General features: G+C 43.0%; 1 protein-coding gene across 2 annotated transcripts in view; it reads right to left on the bottom strand.

The window, feature by feature from the left end:
• The window catches only part of LOC128686658 (cytochrome P450 4C1-like), a 123,396-nt gene that overhangs the window by 53,693 nt on the left and 47,783 nt on the right, over window positions 1-21,920 (bottom strand). For both annotated transcript variants that reach the window (XM_070087351.1, XM_070087345.1), the window contains exons 4-5: window positions 17,707-17,810; window positions 13,899-13,989 (exon numbers count right to left, since the gene is read on the bottom strand). In XM_070087351.1, the coding sequence (XP_069943452.1) occupies window positions 13,899-13,989; window positions 17,707-17,810 (195 nt within the window). The remainder of the gene's footprint in view (window positions 1-13,898; window positions 13,990-17,706; window positions 17,811-21,920) is intronic.

Genomic DNA, 21,920 nt, shown 5'->3' on the forward strand with positions numbered 1-21,920 from the left:
AACTAGACTTATGGCTAAGACGCCGTGATTAATCTAAAACTTGTAAAAATTTAAAAGAAAATGGGATTATTACAGAATTGATAATTCAGTTATACAATTAAGCAACTAATAGCACCTTAATTATTTTAACAAGTGAGTTTATGAACTACAGTAGATATTTACAGCTAAAATAAAGGAGCTAATGAATATAATAATAAAAAAATGTATTAAAAACAAAATCAATAGCACCTGAGGTAGTCAATAGCACCTGGAGTATTTTAATAAATGTGACTATGTGGACAAGAGGAGAGAAAAAAAAATGAGCTTGGGAATTTTTATTTTATTATCACACCGGCCGATTCCCACCAAGGCAGGGTGGCCCGAAAAAGAAAAACTTTCACCATCATTCACTCCATCACTGTCTTGCCAGAAGGGTGCTTTACACTACAGTTTTTAAACTGCAACATTAACACCCCTCCTTCAGAGTGCAGGCACTGTACTTCCCATCTCCAGGACTCAAGTCCGGCCTGCCGGTTTCCCTGAATCCCTTCATAAATGTTACTTTGCTCACACTCCAACAGCACGTCAAGTATTAAAAACCATTTGTCTCCATTCACTCCTATCAAACACGCTCACGCATGCCTGCTGGAAGTCCAAGCCCCTCGCACACAAAACCTCCTTTACCCCCTCCCTCCAACCCTTCCTAGGCCGACCCCTACCCCGCCTTCCTTCCACTACAGACTGATACACTCTTGAAGTCATTCTGTTTCGCTCCATTCTCTCTACATGTCCGAACCACCTCAACAACCCTTCCTCAGCCCTCTGGACAACAGTTTTGGTAATCCCGCACCTCCTCCTAACTTCCAAACTACGAATTCTCTGCATTATATTCACACCACACATTGCCCTCAGACATGACATCTCCACTGCCTCCAGCCTTCTCCTCGCTGCAACATTTATCACCCACGCTTCACACCCATATAAGAGCGTTGGTAAAACTATACTCTCATACATTCCCCTCTTTGCCTCCAAGGACAAAGTTCTTTGTCTCCACAGACTCCTAAGTGCACCACTCACTCTTTTTCCCTCATCAATTCTATGATTCACCTCATCTTTCATAGACCCATCCGCTGACACGTCCACTCCCAAATATCTGAATACGTTCACCTCCTCCATACTCTCTCCCTCCAATCTGATATTCAATCTTTCATCACCTAATCTTTTTGTTATCCTCATAACCTTACTCTTTCCTGTATTCACCTTTAATTTTCTTCTTTTGCACACCCTACCAAATTCATCCACCAATCTCTGCAACTTCTCTTCAGAATCTCCCAAGAGCACAGTGTCATCAGCAAAGAGCAGCTGTGACAACTCCCACTTTGTGTGTGATTCTTTATCTTTTAACTCCACGCCTCTTGCCAAGACCCTCGCATTTACTTCTCTTACAACCCCATCTATAAATATATTAAACAACCACGGTGACATCACACATCCTTGTCTAAGGCCTACTTTTACTGGGAAAAAATTCCCCTCTTTCCTACATACTCTAACTTGAGCCTCACTATCCTCGTAAAAACTCTTCACTGCTTTCAGTAACCTACCTCCTACACCATACACTTGCAACATCTGCCACATTGCCCCCCTATCCACCCTGTCATACGCCTTTTCCAAATCCATAAATGCCACAAAGACCTCTTTAGCCTTATCTAAATACTGTTCACTTATATGTTTCACTGTAAACACCTGGTCCACACACCCCCTACCTTTCCTAAAGCCTCCTTGTTCATCTGCTATCCTATTCTCCGTCTTACTCTTAATTCTTTCAATTATAACTCTACCATACACTTTACCAGGTACACTCAACAGACTTATCCCCCTATAATTTTTGCACTCTCTTTTATCCCCTTTGCCTTTATACAAAGGAACTATGCATGCTCTCTGCCAATCCCTAGGTACCTTACCCTCTTCCATACATTTATTAAATAATTGCACCAACCACTCCAAAACTATATCCCCACCTGCTTTTAACATTTCTATCTTTATCCCATCAATCCCGGCTGCCTTACCCCCTTTCATTTTACCTACTGCCTCACGAACTTCCCCCACACTCACAACTGACTCTTCCTCACTCCTACAAGATGTTATTCCTCCTTGCCCTATACACGAAATCACAGCTTCCCTATCTTCATCAACATTTAACAATTCCTCAAAATATTCCTTCCATCTTCCCAATACCTCTAACTCTCCATTTAATAACTCTCCTCTCCTATTTTTAACTGACAAATCCATTTGTTCTCTAGGCTTTCTTAACTTGTTAATCTCACTCCAAAACTTTTTCTTATTTTCAACAAAATTTGTTGATAACATCTCACCCACTCTCTCATTTGCTCTCTTTTTACATTGCTTCACCACTCTCTTAACTTCTCTCTTTTTCTCCATATACTCTTCCCTCCTTGCATCACTTCTACTTTGTAAAAACTTCTCATATGCTAACTTTTTCTCCCTTACTACTCTCTTTACATCATCATTCCACCAATCGCTCCTCTTCCCTCCTGCACCCACTTTCCTGTAACCACAAACTTCTGCTGAACACTCTAACAGCTTGGGAATATAATGACAAAATAGTGAACCTATTACACTTTAGCACCTGATAATAGCACTTTGATTATTTTAACAATTGTGAATATATGAACTAGGGTAGTTATATAAAGCTAAAATAAAGGAGAAAGTATATAAGGGACTAAATTAAGTAATGGTAAACAAAGTTCAATGGACAGATAGTCACTATGAAATAATATTGGTTTGGGAGTAAGATCTGATTTGTAATGTATAATAAGTTGAGCAATTAATTGCACTATAAAAAGTAGAGAAATATGAGGTAGTTGGTACTAGCTGGTACTAGCTGGTACTAGCTGGTACTAGCTAGCAAATGATAGTTTTGGGACTCACACAATAATGTAATTGGAATATACACTAATTGCACACACAATATAAAAGGGACTAAAAAGAGTAGTGGTAAACAAAATTAAATGGACAGGTAGCAACCATTAATAAAATTAATAACATTAATTTGGAGTAAGATTTGACTTGCAACACAAAATTATGAGCAATTAATAGCAATTAAAAAGTAAAAATTATTTGAGGTAGCTGGTATTAGCTAGTAAAAGAAAAAAAATAATAATGCACAATATAATAGTAAGGTACACTATATGCACCACACGTATATATGTGTTAAGGACACTTATCTAATCTGTTACAAAAATGTCAGCTTTTCTAAGGAAGGTAGAGAAATCATGTTCGTTTGAGATGGTGTATTGTTGTCCTGTTGATGTTTTCCTAACTAGTATTTTCCCATCTCGAGTGAAACATTGATGTATTTTGTTTTCCTGATTAAATTTTCTCAACCTGAGCAGAAGGTTTTGACGTTTCCTCGTTAGACACTCGTTGATGAACACTCCATTTTTCATTGTAATTGCTGATTTAATTAGGTCCTTTCTTTTATCATATGAATGAAGTCTGATCATAATACTGTGTTTACTTCCTGGTTTTCCTAGCAAACGTGTTTCTTTGATTTCATTGTTTTGCACGATAACTTTTACGTGGTCCTGTATTATCCTGATAGCAGTTTCTTTGCACTGTTCTTGTGTTATGTCACTTGGAATGTGTGGACTGTTTATTATAACTGCATCAGACAACTTGTCTTGTTCAGTTTTGTCGTCTTGGAAATCAAGGTATTCATTCAGTCGAGTGTGCATGTTCTGATTCTAGTCCTTGATTGCTTCTTCAACCTACATATTTAGGGTTGTTATTTGCTTAGTGTAGTTAATAATCTTGAGGCTAACGTTGAGCTTGGGAAAAACAATCACAAACCACTGAGTTACAATATATCATGGAATTACCCAGATAACTGCAATCAAGTATCTGTCCCAGACTTCTGCTTAGCCAACTTCATGGGACTAAGAAATTACCTGGGTGGGCATAGTTCTAGCAGCCCAGACAATTTTTGTTCCGAGTAGGGAAATTAGATCCTACAAAAATGATCCTAAATGGTCAAAAGAGAGGCATATATAGGCATATCAAAAGAGGGAAAGGGCAGTTAAGAAATCAATATGTTCAGTTAAAGAGAGAAATAAAAAAAAAGGAATAAGAAAAGCAAAAATGGATTATGAGGCCAAAGTTGCAAGGGATTTGAAGACTTGCCCAAAAGGATTCTTTCAGGTATACAGAAGTAAGATTTAGGCCCACATAAGAGTAACTCAGATCAGATCTCTGACAGTGATAAGTATATGTATGAACTTTTCAACACTTACTTCCTCTCGGTCTTTACTCAGGAAGGTACTAGTGAAATTCCGGAAATAAATTATGTAGAACAGGACGATAATAAACTATGCACGATTGTAGTAACTAGTGACATGGTCCTCAGACAAATAGAGAAATTAAAACCTAACAAATCCCCAGGCCCTGATGAGCTGTTTGCAAGGGTTTTAAAGGAATGAAAAGAGGAACTTAGCATACCTTTGGCTAATCTTTTCATTATATCACTGCAAATTAGCATAGTTCCAGACAAGTAGAAAATGGCAAATGTAATGCTGTACCTATTTACAAGGCAGGTGACAGGCCCTTAGCTTCGAACTATATACCAATAAATGGGAAAATTTATAGAATCAATAATTGCCGAGGCAATTCGATGCCATCTTGAAAGGCATAAACTGATTAATGAATCTCAGCACAGTTTTACAAAGGGGCGTTCCTGTCTTAAGAATTTACTAACTTTTTTCACTAAGGTATTTGAGGAGGTAGATCATGGTATTGAATACGATATTGTGTACATAGACTTCAGTAAGGCTTTCGATAGAGTTCCACATCAGAGGTTTTTGAGAAACCTAAGGCGCATGGAATAGGAAAAAAAATTCCTGAGTAGAGGCATGGCTGACAAATAGGCAGCAGAGAGTTTGCATAAATGGGGAGAAATCAGAATGGGGATACGTCACAAGCGGTGTTCCTCAGGGGTCAGTGCTGGGCCCCTAGTTGTTCACATTTTACATGAATGACATAGAAAAGGGAATAAATGGCGATATTAGCAAATTTGCTGATGACACCAAAATAGGCCGTCCAATTCATTCTAATGAGGACATTAGAGCACTCCAGGATGACTTAAATAGATTGATGCAGTGGTCGGAGAAGTGGTAGATCCAGTTTAATATAGATAAATATAAAGTTCTAAATGTTGAACAGGAAAATAACCATGCCACATATAAACTAAATAATGTAAATCTTAATTTTATTGATTGTGAAAAGGATTTAGGAGTTCTGGTTAGCAGTAATCTGAAACCAAGACAACACTGCATAAGTGTTCGCAATAAAGCTAGCAGGATCCTTGGCTTCATATGAAGAAGTATAAATAACAGAAGTAAGCAGGTTGTTCTTCAACTCTATATCTTTGATTAGGCCTCATTTAGATTATGCTCCACGATTCTGCTCACCGTATTACAGAATGGATATAAATGCACTGGAAAACGTGCAAAGGAGGATGACAAAGTTGATCCCATGTATCAGAAATCTTCCCTATGAGGACAGACTGAGGGCCCTGAATCAGCACTCTCTAGAAAGGCGTAGAATTAGGGGGGATATGATTGAGGTGTATAAATGGAAAACAGGAATTAATAAAGTGAATGTAAATGGCGTGCTAAAAATATTTAGCCTAGATAGGACTCGCAGCAATGGTTTTAAGTTGGAAAAATTCAGATTCATGAAGGAAATAGGAAAGTACTGGTTTGATAATAGAGTTGTGGATGAGTGGAACAAACTCCCAAGTACAGTTATAGAAACTAAGACGTTGTGTAGTTTTTAAAATAGATAAATACGTGAGTGGGTGTGGGTTGGTGTGAGTTGAGCCTACCTAGCTTGTGTTACTAGGTCTGATGCCGTGCTCCTTCCTTAGTGAATGTGACCTGACCTGACTAGGTCAAGGCATTGGCTTAAGCCGGTGGAAATATTGGACCTGCCTCGCATGGGCCAGTAGGCCTGTTGCAGTGTTCAGTCCATCAATCTTGATGGACTGAACACATCGACTCAAGGTTGAGGGACTGATTACCTCATTTTCCTCCTGTTCTTCAAGTTTCTCCTACGTATGGACTGATGAAGCCACTGTGTGGCGAAACGTTTCCTCAATAAAGATACCCAAGAGTTGCACATGTGTCTAATTTATCAACAAGTCGGTTCTCTGAACCATCCATCTACAAATTGCTATTGTTACTTTTGATGTTGCTGATGTTATTGATAATGTTGTTGACATTATTATTGTTCGATGTTGTTGCTGCTGTTTATGTTATTGCTTGTTATTGTGTTGTTAAGAACATAAGAACATAAGAACGAAGGAACACTGCAGAAGGCCTACTGGCCCATGCGAGGCAGGTCCAAGTCTCCTACCGGCTTAAGCCAATGCACCCAACCTAGTCAGGTCAGGTCACATTGACTTAAGGGAGGAACACGGCAACCGACCTGTTAGCACAAGCTATCAGGTCTAACTCACACCCACCCACATCTACTCATGTATTTATCCAACCTATTTTTAAAGCTACACAACGTTCTGGCCTCTATAACGGTACTTGGGAGTTTGTTCCACTCATCCACAACTCTATTACCAAACCAGTACTTTCCTATATCCTTCCTGAATCTGAATTTTTCCAACTTAAAACCATTGCTGCGAGTCCTGTCTAGGCTAGATATTTTCAGCACACTATTTACATCCCCTTTATTTATTCCTGTCTTCCATTTATACACCTCAATCATATCCCCCCTAATTCTACGTCTTTCTAGAGAGTGCAGTTTCAGGGCCCTTAGTCTATCCTCATAAGGAAGGTTTCTGATACATGGGATCATCTTTGTCATCCTCCTTTGTACATTTTCCAGAGAATTTATATCCATTCTGTAATACGGTGACCAAAACTGTGCAGCATAATCTAAATGAGGCCTAACCAAGGATGTATAGAGTTGAAGAACAACCTGAGGACTCCTATTATTTATGCTTCTTGATATGAAGCCAAGGATTCTATTAGCTTTATTGCGAACACTTATGCACTGTTGTCTTGGTTTCAGATTACTGCTAACCAGAACTCCTAAATCTTTTTCGCAATCCGTAATATTAAGATCTACATTATTTAGTTTATATGTGGCATGGTTATTGTCCTGTCCAACATTTAGAACTTTGCATTTGTCTATATTAAACTGCATCTGCCACTTCTCCGACCACTGCATCAGTCTATTCAAATCTTCCTGGAGTGCTCGAATGTCCTCGTCAGAATGAATTCGACGGCCTATTTTGGTGTCATCGGCAAACTTGCCGATGTCGCTCTTTATGCCCTCATCTATGTCGTTTATGTAGATTGTGAACAGCAGGGGGCCCAACACTGACCCCTGTGGAACACCGCTCGTGACGCTTCCCCACTCTGATTTCTCCCCATTTATGCAAACTCTCTGCTGCCTATTTGTCAACCATGCCTCTATCCAGGAAAAAATTTCTCCTCCTATTCCATGTGCTTTAATTTTCCTCAATAGTCTCTGATGTGGGACCCTGTCAAAAGCCTTACTGAAGTCCATATACACAATATCATATTCATTACCATGATCTACCTCCTCAAATACCTTAGTGAAAAAAGTTAATAAATTCGTAAGGCAGGAACGCCCCTTTGTAAAACCATGCTGAGATTCGTTGATTAATTTATGCTTTTCAAGATGGCTACGAACTGCCTCGGCAATTATTGATTCCATAAATTTTCCCACTATGGAGGTTAGGCTTATTGGTCTATAGTTCGAAGCTAAGGACCTGTCACCTGTTTTGAAAATAGGTATCACATTTGCCATTTTCCACTTATCTGGCACCATGCCAGTTTGTAGTGATATGTTGAAAAGATTAGCCAAAGGTGTGCTAAGCTCCTCTTTACATTCCTTTAGAACCCTTGCATACAGTTCATCAGGGCCTGAGGATTTGTTAGGTTTTAATTTATCTATTTGCCTAAGGACCATGTCACTTGTGACCCTAATAGTGCACAGTTTATTATCGTCCTGTTCTACATAATTTATCATTACTGGAATATCGCTGGTATCCTCCTGTGTAAAAACTGAGAGGAAGTATGTGTTAAAAATTCTACACATTTCCTTATCACTGTCAGTGAGCTGACCCGAGGAACTTTTGAGTGGGTCTATCTTGTCCCTGATCTTACTTCTGTATACCTGAAAGAATCCTTTTGGGTTAGTCTTCGATTCTTTTGCAACTTTAACCTCATAATCTCTTTTTGCTATTCTAATTCCCTTTTTTATTTCTCTCTTTAACTGAATATATCGATTTCTTAATTGCCCCTCTCCTCTTTTGATTTGCCTATATATGCCTCTCTTTTGACCAATCAGATATTTTAATCTATTGTTCATCCATTTAGGATCATTTTTGTTTGATCTGATTTCCCTATTTGGAACATAATTTGACTGAGCAGCTAGAACTATGCTCTGGAAAGCATCATATCGGCAACCATCACCACCTACCTGACCCTTAGTCAGGTCATTCCAGTTCAGCCCACCTAAGTAATTTTTCAGTCCTATGAAATCAGCCAAGCGAAAGTCAGGGACGGAGACTTGATTGCCATTATTAGGGGAATTCCATGATATATTAAAACTGAGTGATTTGTGATCACTCTCCCCAAGCTCATCATTAACCTCAAGATTATTAATTAGTGTTTCCCTACTGGCAAGAACCAAGTCAAGGAGGTTATTTCCCCTAGTTGGCTCTGTCACAAACTGTTTTAAAAAACAATCCTGGATCGTATCAAGAAAGTCACCCGACTCTAAATTTCCTGTCAAATTGCTCCAGTCAATCTGTCTATAGTTGAAATCTCCCATTAGCACAACATTTTCGTATGTAGATGCCTTACGAATTTCGTCCCATAGAAGTTTACTGCACTCCCTATCAAGATTTGGGGCCCTGTAAATCACACCCAAAATTAGTTTTTCTAGGCCCTCGAGAAGCTGTAACCAAACAGATTCAGTGGCTGACGCTTCTAATTTAATATCTTGTCTAACACAACAATTTAAATTGTCTCTGACATACATCGCTACTCCACCACCTTTCCTGTTGACCCTGTCAGTGTGGAATAATTTATAGCCTTGTATGTGACATTCAGAGGGCATCTCTCTATCTTTCAGATTGAGCCAGGTCTCTGTTATAGCAATAATATCTATGTTTCCTGCACTTGCAATTAATCTTAGCTCATCTATCTTATTTCTAACACTCCTGCTATTAGTATAGTAAACCTTAAGGGAGCTAGTCCCTTGCTGCCCTCTGCTGTCCCCCTTTGTTTGCTGACCTGTTCTATTGTCTTTATTTATAACTTCATGCTGAATGCCTTTTATACATTTACTGTTTCCAACCCTAGTGTTGCAACCTGCTTGTTTCCCACACACACCCATACCTCTATCTTCCATCAGTTTAAAATCATAGGCATTTCACCAATGGCCTTCTCAATCGAGTCTGCAAGTGCTACCACCCCTGACCCAGAGAGATGTACCCCATCCCTTGCATACATATCATGTTTGCCATAAAAGTTGTTCCAGTTGTCAATGAATGGGATTGCAAGTTCCTTGCAGTATCTGTCTAGCCAGCAATTTACACCAATTGCCCTAGACAACCATTCATTTCCTACTCCCCTTCTAGGCAAGATGCTACATATGATTGGGATCCCTCCCTTAGACTTAATGAAATCTATAGCTGACCTGTACTTATCTAGCAGCTCTTCTCTCCTACCCTTCCCAATATCATTTCCACCAGCACTGAGACAGATAATGGGCTTGTTCCCATTACCTGACATGATATTATCCAGCCTGTTGACAATGTCCCCAACACCAGCTCCAGGGAAGCACACTCTATTATCTCTCATCTTATTCCTATTACAAAAAGCACGGTCAATATATCTTACCTGAGAGTCACCAACCACAAGAATGCGCTTACCTTCATTAGCAGGGGCAGTAGTACCCTTACCTTCACTGGCCACTGAAGTACATTCATCCTGGAGAACAGAGAAGCGATTTCCTACCTTCAGATCTTCACTCTTAACTTTCCTTATTCTGATGCGCCTCCCATTACTGTGAACAACTCGCCACTTGTAGCAGGTGCTGGGCTGCACCTCACTGCTGGTAGCCGTTGCTACCTCCCCAACTACAGCCTCCTTACAGCGAGAGACAGACTGCACCTCACTGCTAGAAGTCTCATTCCCCACAACTCCAGCCACCTCACACTCTCTCCCAGACCCATTGAGGTGGACCTTCAGCCTCCTAATCTCCTCCTGGAGAAGCAAGACCTCCTCCTTCAACTCTCCAACCTCAGTTTTTAAAACACTGCAGAAGCAAGCCATGCTTTGTAACCGTCCACGCTAATCCCCAAAGCAGCTCAGGGTCTGTGACCTCACGTGACGACTGACCACTGTTGCTATTGTTGGTGTTATTGTTGTTGTTAATATTATTATTGTGGTACTTGGTTTAGTTGTCAATATTAGTGTTGCTATTGTTGATGTAGTTGTTATTGTTATTGGTGTCATTGTTGTTGTTATTGCTGTTGTTGATGCTGTTATAGCACTTATTGACGTTATACTTGATGCTGTCATTGTTGTTGGCGTTATTATTGTTACTGTTGTTATTGTTATTATTATTATTATTATTATCATTATTATTATTATTGATCTTGCAACATGCGGATGTTTCTGGCAGTTACAGTTAATTCGGGTCTCTGCTGGATGGCATCCATCCCATGTTACCGTGTCCGCCATGCAAACCCACTTTTCCTGCATGTCCTCCTGGCCAGTCAAAACCTCGGATAGTTGAAGATTAATGGTATAAAATACCGACACTATGGAAACATAAACACATATGCAGTTTAATGTGATCCTTTATTGACAACGTTTCTCCCACACAGTGGGCTTTTTCAAGTCACAAACAGATCTACCTGGGGTGGAAGGTACGGGAGTATTTATAGTCAGAATGTTGAGGTCAAGTGGAGAATGCTGCATCTGATGATCTACCGGGTGGGGTTATAGAGTCTTGGGTAGCTTGGCAGGGGTATTGGACAAGTTGTGAGTAGACCTTCTGCAGTGTTCTATGTTTTTATGTGGGATAGCGATGAAGAAGTTTCTTGGCAAGTGGTTCAGCTATGTTATAGAAGCCATTGTTCTGGTTGAATTTGTTGGTTATAGAGATAAACGATGATTCCAGGATTCTTCGGTATTGAGTGTTGTCTTCTGTGGCCAGCGATTTCATCGACCTCGTTGAACTATGTGTCGGCTTTACGTGTTTCTCTTTCGAAAATCACCTCTTTTAACATGGGCTCGCCACTCAGTGCGGTCCTGGCGAACTTATACATGGAACATCTGGAAGCCGAGCGTTTCTCCACCATTATTCCTTCGACTGTCACCTGGCTCCATTATGTTTACCTGGAGTTTACCTGGAGAGAGTTTCGGGGGTCAACGCCCCCGCGGCCCGGTCTGTGACCAGGCCTCCTGGTGGATCAGCCCCTGATCAACCAGGCTGTTGCTGCTGGCTGCACGCAAACCAACGTACGAGCCACAGCCCGGCTGATCAGGAACTGACTTTAGGTGCTTGTCCAGTGCCAGCTTGAAGACTGCCAGGGGTCTGTTGGTAATCCCCCTTATGTGTGCTGGGAGGCAGTTGAACAGTCTCGGGCCCCTGACACTTATTGTATGGTCTCTTAACGTGCTAGTGACACCCCTGCTTTTCATTGGGGGGATGGTGCATCGTCTGCCAAGTCTTTTGCTTTCGTAGTGAGTGATTTTCGTGTGCAAGTTCGGTACTAGTCCCTCTAGGATTTTCCAGGTGTATATAATCATGTATCTCTCCCTCCTGCGTTCCAGGGAATACAGGTTTAGAAACCTCAAGCGCTCCCAGTAATTGAGGTGTTTTATCTCCGTTATGCGCGCCGTGAAAGTTCTCTGTACATTTTCTAGGTCGGCAATTTCACCTGCCTTGAAAGGTGCTGTTAGAGTGCAGCAATATTCCAGACTAGATAGAACAAGTGACTTTGACGACATTCTCCTCATAACTCCCAGGTGCTTCAACGTTCAAGCTCTCCAAGACAAGCTCAACCAGGTCGAGCCCTCAGTCCAGTTCACTCTTGAAGAAGGAGTCAGCAACACTCTTCCTTTCCTTGATGTTCTTCTCTGCAAAACTGACCATGAACTTCGTTTTAAAGTCTATCGAAAACCAACCAACCAAAACGATCTTCTCCACTTCTACTCTCACCACGACACCAAAACTAAACGTGGTGTAATTATAGTCTTCTTCCTGCACGCACTCAGAATCTGCAGCAATGAGTTCCTTGAGGAAGAATGCACTATAATTGAACAAGTATTTTCTAAACTCCACTATCCTCGTCATTTCATCAGAGACTGCAGACGGCGGGCATTAAACATCTTCAGCACACCCAGAGAAGACACTGCCGAGAAGTGATACATAGTCCTCCCCACCAACTCCATTGCCAAACATGTTTCCAACATCTTTTCCAATACATCATTCCAAGTATCTACCTCCACAACCACGACCATCAAGGACATCACCAGTAGTAGACAGGACAAGCTTCCATCCTCTGCAGGGGTATACATAATCCCTTGTAATGACTGCAACAAATTATACGTGGGCGAAACATCAAGAGACCTCCAAACACGTATTTCAGAACACCAATACGCAAGCAGGACTGACGATACAAGGAATGCCTGTGTACAGCATCGCAATTCACACAACCATTTAATCAACTACAGAAACTCAAGACTTATCGCCACAGAAGACAACACTCAATACCGAAGAATCCTGGAATCATCGCTTATCTCCATAACCAACAATTTCAACCAGAACAATGGCTTCTATAACATAGCTGAACCACTTGCCAAGAAACTTCTTCATCGCTATCCCACATAAAAACATAGAACACTGCAGAAGGTCTACTCACAACTTGTCCAATACCCCTGCCAAGCTACCCAAGACTCTATAACCCCACCCAGTGGATCCTCAGATGCAGCATTCTCCACCTGACCTCATCATTCTGACTATAAATACTCCCGTACCTTCCACCCCAGGTAGATCTGTTTGTGACTTGAAAAAGCCCACTGTGTGGGCGAAACGTTGTCAATAAAGGATCACATTAAACTGCATATGTGTTTATGTTTCCACCTCGGATAGTTAGCCGTCTGCTAACATATGTCGACCTTCCTAGTACGAAGAGGCAAATTAGGTAACACAAGCACTGTCATGTTCCAGGGGGGTGCGATCTGGTGGTCTGAGAGAGGTGACCTCGTAAACAGACCCTCTGGCGCCTCTGGCTGGTCCACACCATATCAGATATGTTTGTTTGTATAAGTTGTGATAACTGTTGTAGCGAAGGTAAGCTTATTTTTCACTCTCGCCTTTTGTGTGTCCATATGTTTTGGCGCTACCGTCCACAGGTTGGATATGGGGGGTGGGGGTGCACAATATGGGGGGTCGGGGTGCACAATATGGGGGGTCGGGGTGCACAATAAACTGGCCACTTCGGTGGCAAAATCTTAAGAATCTCTCAATTCTGCACATATTTGTATATGCAGTAAGCTCACGATAATAATAATAATAATGGTAATAATAATAATAATAATAATAATAATAATAATAATAATAATAATAATAATAATAATAACACTGGTCAACAATTTTTTAAAAGATGTATGCTTCTTAAATGAGATTAGTTGATTCTTATGTATTTTCATGCCCTGAATGCAAATATCACCTTGAAAAATGCTTGTTGGCTATAGGTTTATAGATACGAGACATATAATAATAATAATAATAATAATAATAATAATAATAATAATAATAATAATTTGTGGGTAGAGTACCTGAGGAGGTAAGTAGGCCGGTGCCGAGCCATGGATGCAGGAAGCGGTAATCAAGGCTCTTGTCCAGGTGCCTGGAACTGCTCAGCATCACCTGAACGACCAGAGACACTTCACATTCAGTAGCTGCTAGGATCGGTTAGGAAAAAATCAACATTTATAGAGGGAACGACTGTAAGGATCAATTAAGTTGAAGTAAATACTTTCAAAGATTGAGCAGTTTTCTGCATCAACTGATGAAAGCTAAAATCTCTAGAGAAGAAACAATTTTCAGAACGAACTGAGATAAATCGATGTTGGAGACCTAGAAGAGATTGCAGGATGACGTGATTTAAGGTTCTTAGTATTTCTAGAACTGTTCAGACTGAGACAGTCAAGAACCTTCAGGAGAAAACATCATCTCTAAGAACATTACTCACAAGACAAGAACTGCGTTGCATTGATGATATTTTTTTTTTAACAAGTCGGCCGTCTCCCACCGAGGCAGGGTGACCCAAAAAGAAAGAAAATCCCCAAAAAGAAAATACTTTCATCATTCAACACTTTCACCTCACTCACACATAATCACTGTTTTTGCAGAGGTGCTCAGAACACAACAGTTTAGAAGCATATACGTATAAAGATACACAACATATCCCTCCAAACTGCTAATATCCCGAACCCCCTCCTGTAGAGTGCAGACACTGTACTTCAGATTTCCAGGACTCAAGTCCGGCTATATAAAAATAACCGGTTTCACTGAATCCCTTCACTAAATATTACCCTGCTCACACTCCAACAGATCGTCAGGTCCCAAATACCATTCGTCTCCGTTCACTCCTATCAAACACGCTCATGCACGCCTGTTGGAAGTTCAAGCCCCTAGCCCACAAAACCTCCCTCACCCCTTCCTTCCAACCTTTTCGAGGACGACCCCTACCCCATCTTCCTTCCCCTACAGATTTATATACTCTCCATGTCATTCTACTTAGATCCATTCTCTCTAAATGACCAAACCACCTCAACAACCCCTCTTCAGCCCTCTGACTAATACTTTTATTAACTCCACGCCTTCTCCTAATTTCCACACTCCGAATTTTCTGCATAATATTTACACCACACATTGCCCTTAGACAGGACATCTCCACTGCCTCCAACCGTCTCCTCGCTGCTGCATTTACCACCCATATAAGAGTGTTGGTACTACTATACTTTCATACATTCCCTTCTTTGCCTCCATAGATAACGTTTTTTGTCTCCACATATACCTCAATGCACCAGTCACCTTTTTTTCCTCATCAATTCTATGATTAACCTCATCCTTCATAAATCCATCCGCCAAAATGTCAACTCCCATGTATCTGAAAACATTCACTTCTTCAATACTCCTCCTCCCCAATTTAATATCCAATTTTTCTTTATCTAAATCATTTGATTCCCTCATCACCTTACTCTTTTCTATGTTCACTTTCAACTTTCTACCTTTACACACACTCCCAAACTCATCCACGAACCTTTGCAATTTTTCTTTAGAATCTCCCATAAGCACAGTATCATCAGCAAAAAGCAGCTGTGTCGATTCTCAATTTGTATTTGATTCCCCATAATTTAATCCCACCCCTCTCCCGAACACCCTAGCATTTACTTCTTTTACAACCCCATCTATAAATATATTAAACCACCATGGTGACATTACACATCCCTGTCTAAGACCTACTTTTACCGGGAAGTAGTCTCCCTCTCTTCTACACACCCTAACCTGAGCCTCACTATCCTCATAAAAACTCTTTACAGCATTTAGTAACTTACCACCTATTCCATATACCTGCAACATCTGCCACATTGCTCCCCTATCCACTCTATCATATGCCTTTTCTAAATCCATAAATGCAATAAAAACTTCCCTACCTTTATCTAAATACTGCTCACATATATGCTTCAATGTAAACACTTGATCTACACATCCCCTACCCACTCTAAAACCTCCTTGCTCATCCGCAATCCTACATTCTGTCTTACCTCTAATTCTTTCAATTATAACCCTACCGTACACTTTTCCTGGTATACTCAGTAAACTTATTCCTCTGTAATTTTTACAATCTCTTTTGTCCCCCTTCCCTTTATATAAAGGGACTATACATGCTCTCTGCCAATCCCTAGGTACCTTCCCCTCTTTCATACATTTATTAAACAAAAATACCAACCACTCCAACACTATGTGTCTTCCCCTGCTTTTAACATTTCTGTCATGATGATATTTATGCAGCTAAATTGTGGTGGAGGTAGCGGATATTTTGACAGAAAAAAATGTGCATGTTTCTCAAGCGTTGGTATTGCCATAAGATGACTCTCTAAGTGGAGCCTTCAGTCATTTGACCGAGGCCTCGCTGGCATACCAGTCCACCGCTCATTATAAGAAAACAATAAACTAGATGTGTTCCTGTGGCTGTGTGATCTGAGAGACTTAGCCCCACATTCTATAACCCCAGCCACCTGTACCTCAATGGTCCGAGAGGGGTAACCCCATATCCTATAACCCCCAGCCCCTTATACTTCAATGATCCGAGAGGAATAACCCCATATCCTATAACCCCAGCCCCCTATACCTCAATGATCCGAGAGAGGTAGCCCCATATCTCATAACATCAGCCCCCAGGGCCTCAATGTAGGCAAGATGCATAGTAACCGTATCCAACCCTTGAAAAGATCGAAAACTTAAGTCTGTGAAGAGACCAGGAACTATAGCTTCACCAGACTCTTGAAGAGGTCAACAAGCTGATGATCAACACCTTCTAGAAACCCAGGAGCTTTACCTCAACACATGCAGTCAGCTTGATTAAATATGTAACACTTAGCAGTCTACAGAAAAATAAGCTTTTATTTTTTCAGTTGTCTTACCTAGGTAACATTACATATTTAATGCTGAAGAATAACACTGCAACACAACACTCTATCATCATGGTATTAAAAAAGTGGTCATAATAGGGTAAAATAATGCTCCAGTAGTCCATTAAGACTCCGCATGGAAATCACTATCCCATTGTAATTGATAAAAGAGATAAATAGGCGTCAGTACAACCTAAAGTCATTCTGACTTATACTCTAAACAGAATTCGATGGTACTTAAAGTTTGAAGCAGAGCAAAAGAGGCATTCTTAGGTTATTATAAGACAACCAGTATCCCAGTTTGCTTAACAAAAATGGAGATTAAGACTTACAATGTCAGATAACAATGCGCATCTTCCTTTAAGCAAAATACACGAGCACCAAAAGTTTGAAGCCAATCAGAAGAGGTATTCTTAAGTTATATCAAGGAAGCTAAAATGTTAACTTTTTTTTTAATTATTGAATGGTCAGATTTGCATGTACACAGCCTAGCCTGAGAATGTAATAATTTGAGAATGTTTAAACATTCTCAAGTTATTACATCGAAAATTTATATAACAATTTTGAAAAAATAGTAAATTTATTCCGATGAAGTTCATAAACAATCCAAAGCTTTCAATGAACAGGATCCTTTACCGATAAAAATTTGAAGCCGATCTCAAAAAGCGTTCTCGAGCCATGACACAAAACCAACTGCATTATTCTCAAGTATAAAATTGACAAAGTAGCATTTATATTTGAGTCTTCCACTAATTAAGATACATCAGGGCTGAAAATTTCAAGCTGATCAGAAGAAGCATTCCCAAGTTATCAAGACGGAAACTTAAAAAAAAAAATCGTTGAAGAAACTTGATCTGATCCCTAGAGAGCCAAAGTGTTTTTCTTTTTTTTTCATATACATTAAGTTCATCTTGTCTTACACTAACATACGAGTCTCTTGTCTCACCTCAGTGGCTCGTGGTCCGCTGATAAGAATATTGGGATGAGGACCAATCCATAAGCGTGTCACCTCTCCCAACTTACACACATTGTTGATGAAGTGAAACATCTCTGAAAGACAGTCAGGAGAGCATTATTATTATTATTATTATTATTATTATTATTATTATTATTATTATTATTATTATTATTATTGTAGTAGTAGTAGAAGTAGTAGTAGTAGTAGTAGGAGTAGTAGTAGTAGTAGTAGTAGTAGTAGTAGTAGTACATGTAGTAGTAGCAGTAGTAGTAGTAGTAGTACATGTAGTAGTAGTAGTAGTAGTAGTAGTATTAGTAGTAGTAGTAGTAGTATTAGTAGTAGTAGTAGTAGTAGTATTAGTAGTAGTAGTAGTAATAGTAGTAGTAGTAGTAGTAATAGTAGTAGTAGTAGTAGTAATATTTTATTATTATTATTATTATTATTATTATTATTATTATTATTATTATTATTATTATTGTTATTATTATTAAAGACGTAGCTAAATATATTCCTATTGAATATTATACTTTTAAATGATATAACTTTGTAATAATACCCAAGAATTTTCCAAGATTATGCCAGACTTGAATAGTAAAATTATGAATATAAAATTAATTACAAAAAAAATCACTTAGAAATGCACTGACATATAATTAACCTATTTATCACTATTTTTCTGGGAACCCCAAGCGACCTCTCGTGGAACCCTAAAGTTCCGGAAAACCCAAGGGTTCCGGAGAACCCCGGTTGAGAAACGTTGATCTAACCTAACCAAACTTAACCTAACCTGAGTAACTTAATTCAATCTTGAAAATTTATGAATGAAGTTAGAGGAATTGAGTGTGATGAATCCAGCGACGATTCTGACCCCATACAATGACACTGTCTGTTGATGAACAGTCTGTAACTCTGACTAGATTACTACCCACTACTGCCCACAACAGTAAATGAAATCACCATAGATATAACACTGCAGCGAGCCAGGGATGGAACCCAGGACTTGTGGCAGACACTGGAGCCGGGGATGGAACCCAGGACTTGTGGCAGACACTGGAGCCGGGGATGGAACCCAGGACTTGTGGCAGACACTGGAGCCATGGGACTTGTGGCAAACCCAGGACTTGTGGCAGACACTGGAGCCAGGGATGGAACCCAGGACTTGTGGCAGACACTGGAGCCGGGGATGGAACCCAGGACTTGTGGCAGACACTGGAGCCGGGGATGGAACCCAGGACTTGTGGCAGACACTGGAGCCAGGGATGGAACCCAGGACTTGTGGCAGACACTGGAGCCGGGGATGGAACCCAGGACTTGTGGCAGACACTGGAGCCGGGGATGGAACCCAGGACTTGTGGCAGACACTGGAGCCGGGGATGGAACCCAGGACTTGTGGCAGACACTGGAGCCGGGGATGGAACCCAGGACTTGTGGCAGACACTGGAGCGCGGGATGGAACCCAGGACTTGTGGCAGTCACTGGAGCCGGGGATGGAACCCAGGACTTGTGGCAGACACTGGAGCCGGGGATGGAACCCAGGACTTGTGGCAGACACTGGAGCCAGGGATGGAACCCAGGACTTGTGGCAGACACTGGAGCCAGGGATGGAACCCAGGACTTGTGGCAGACACTGGAGCCGGGGATGGAACCCAGGACTTGTGGCAGACACTGGAGCCGGGGATGGAACCCAGGACTTGTGGCAGACACTGGAGCCGGGGATGGAACCCAGGACTTGTGGCAGACACTGGAGCCGGGGATGGAACCCAGGACTTGTGGCAGACACTGGAGCCAGGGATGGAACCCAGGACTTGTGGCAGACACTGGAGCCGGGGATGGAACCCAGGACTTGTGGCAGACACTGGAGCCGGGGATGGAACCCAGGACTTGTGGCAGACACTGGAGCCAGGGATGGAACCCAGGACTTGTGGCAGACACTGGAGCCAGGGATGGAACCCAGGACTTGTGGCAGACACTGGAGCCAGGGATGGAACCCAGGACTTGTGGCAGACACTGGAGCCGGGGATGGAACCCAGGACTTGTGGCAGACACTGGAGCCGGGGATGGAACCCAGGACTTGTGGCAGACACTGGAGCCAGGGATGGAACCCAGGACTTGTGGCAGACACTGGAGCCGGGGATGGAACCCAGGACTTGTGGCAGACACTGGAGCCAGGGATGGAACCCAGGACTTGTGGCAGACACTGGAGCCAGGGATGGAACCCAGGACTTGTGGCAGACACTGGAGCCGGGGATGGGGATGGAACACCCAGGACTTGTGGCAGACACTGGAGCCGGGGATGGAACCCAGGACTTGTGGCAGACACTGGAGCCGGGGACTGGACCCCAGGACTTGTGGCAGACACTGGAGCCAGGGATGGAACCCAGGACTTGTGGCAGACACTGGAGCCGGGGATGGAACCCAGGACTTGTGGCAGACACTGGAGCCAGGGATGGAACCCAGGACTTGTGGCAGACACTGGAGCCAGGGATGGAACCCAGGACTTGTGGCAGACACTGGAGCCGGGGATGGAACCCAGGACTTGTGGCAGACACTGGAGCCGGGGATGGAACCCAGGACTTGTGGCAGACACTGGAGCCAGGGATGGAACCCAGGACTTGTGGCAGACACTGGAGCCAGGGATGGAACCCAGGACTTGTGGCAGACACTGGAGCCAGGGATGGAACCCAGGACTTGTGGCAGACACTGGAGCCGGGGATGGAACCCAGGACTTGTGGCAGACACTGGAGCCGGGGATGGAACCCAGGACTTGTGGCAGACACTGGAGCCGGGGATGGAACCCAGGACTTGTGGCAGACACTGGAGCCGGGGATGGAACCCAGGACTTGTGGCAGACACTGGAGCCAGGGATGGAACCCAGGACTTGTGGCAGACACTGGAGCCGGGGATGGAACCCAGGACTTGTGGCAGACACTGGAGCCGGGGATGGAACCCAGGACTTGTGGCAGACACTGGAGCCAGGGGACTTGTGGCAGACACTGGAGCCAGGGATGGAACCCAGGACTTGTGGCAGACACTGGAGCCAGGGGATGGAACCCAGGACTTGTGGCAGACACTGGAGCCGGGGATGGAACCCTGGACTTGTGGCAGACACTGGAGCCAGGGGATGGAACCCAGGACTTGTGGCAGACACTGGAGCCATGGAACCCAGGACTTGTGGCAGACACTGGAGCCAGGGATGGAACCCAGGACTTGTGGCAGACACTGGAGCCAGGGATGGAACCCAGGACTTGTGGCAGACACTGGAGCCAGGGATGGAACCCAGGACTTGTGGCAGACACTGGAGCCGGGGATGGAACCCAGGACTTGTGGCAGACACTGGAGCCAGGGATGGAACCCAGGACTTGTGGCAGACACTGGAGCCAGGGATGGAACCCAGGACTTGTGGCAGACACTGGAGCCAGGGATGGAACCCAGGACTTGTGGCAGACACTGGAGCCGGGGATGGAACCCAGGACTTGTGGCAGACACTGGAGCCGGGGATGGAACCCAGGACTTGTGGCAGACACTGGAGCCGGGGATGGAACCCAGGACTTGTGGCAGACACTGGAGCCGGGGATGGAACCCAGGACTTGTGGCAGACACTGGAGCCGGGGATGGAACCCAGGACTTGTGGCAGACACTGGAGCCAGGGATGGAACCCAGGACTTGTGGCAGACACTGGAGCCGGGGATGGAACCCAGGACTTGTGGCAGACACTGGAGCCGGGGATGGAACCCAGGACTTGTGGCAGACACTGGAGCCAGGGATGGAACCCAGGACTTGTGGCAGACACTGGAGCCAGGGATGGAACCCAGGACTTGTGGCAGACACTGGAGCCAGGGATGGAACCCAGGACTTGTGGCAGACACTGGAGCCGGGGATGGAACCCAGGACTTGTGGCAGACACTGGAGCCGGGGATGGAACCCAGGACTTGTGGCAGACACTGGAGCCAGGGATGGAACCCAGGACTTGTGGCAGACACTGGAGCCAGGGATGGAACCCAGGACTTGTGGCAGACACTGGAGCCAGGGATGGAACCCAGGACTTGTGGCAGACACTGGAGCCGGGGATGGAACTTGTGGCAGACACTGGAGCCGGGGATGGAACCCAGGACTTGTGGCAGACACTGGAGCCGGGGATGGAACCCAGGACTTGTGGCAGACACTGGAGCCAGGGATGGAACCCAGGACTTGTGGCAGACACT

This window comes from Cherax quadricarinatus, chromosome 2, assembly GCF_038502225.1.
Source record: "Cherax quadricarinatus isolate ZL_2023a chromosome 2, ASM3850222v1, whole genome shotgun sequence".
Lineage (NCBI taxonomy): Eukaryota > Metazoa > Arthropoda > Malacostraca > Decapoda > Parastacidae > Cherax > Cherax quadricarinatus.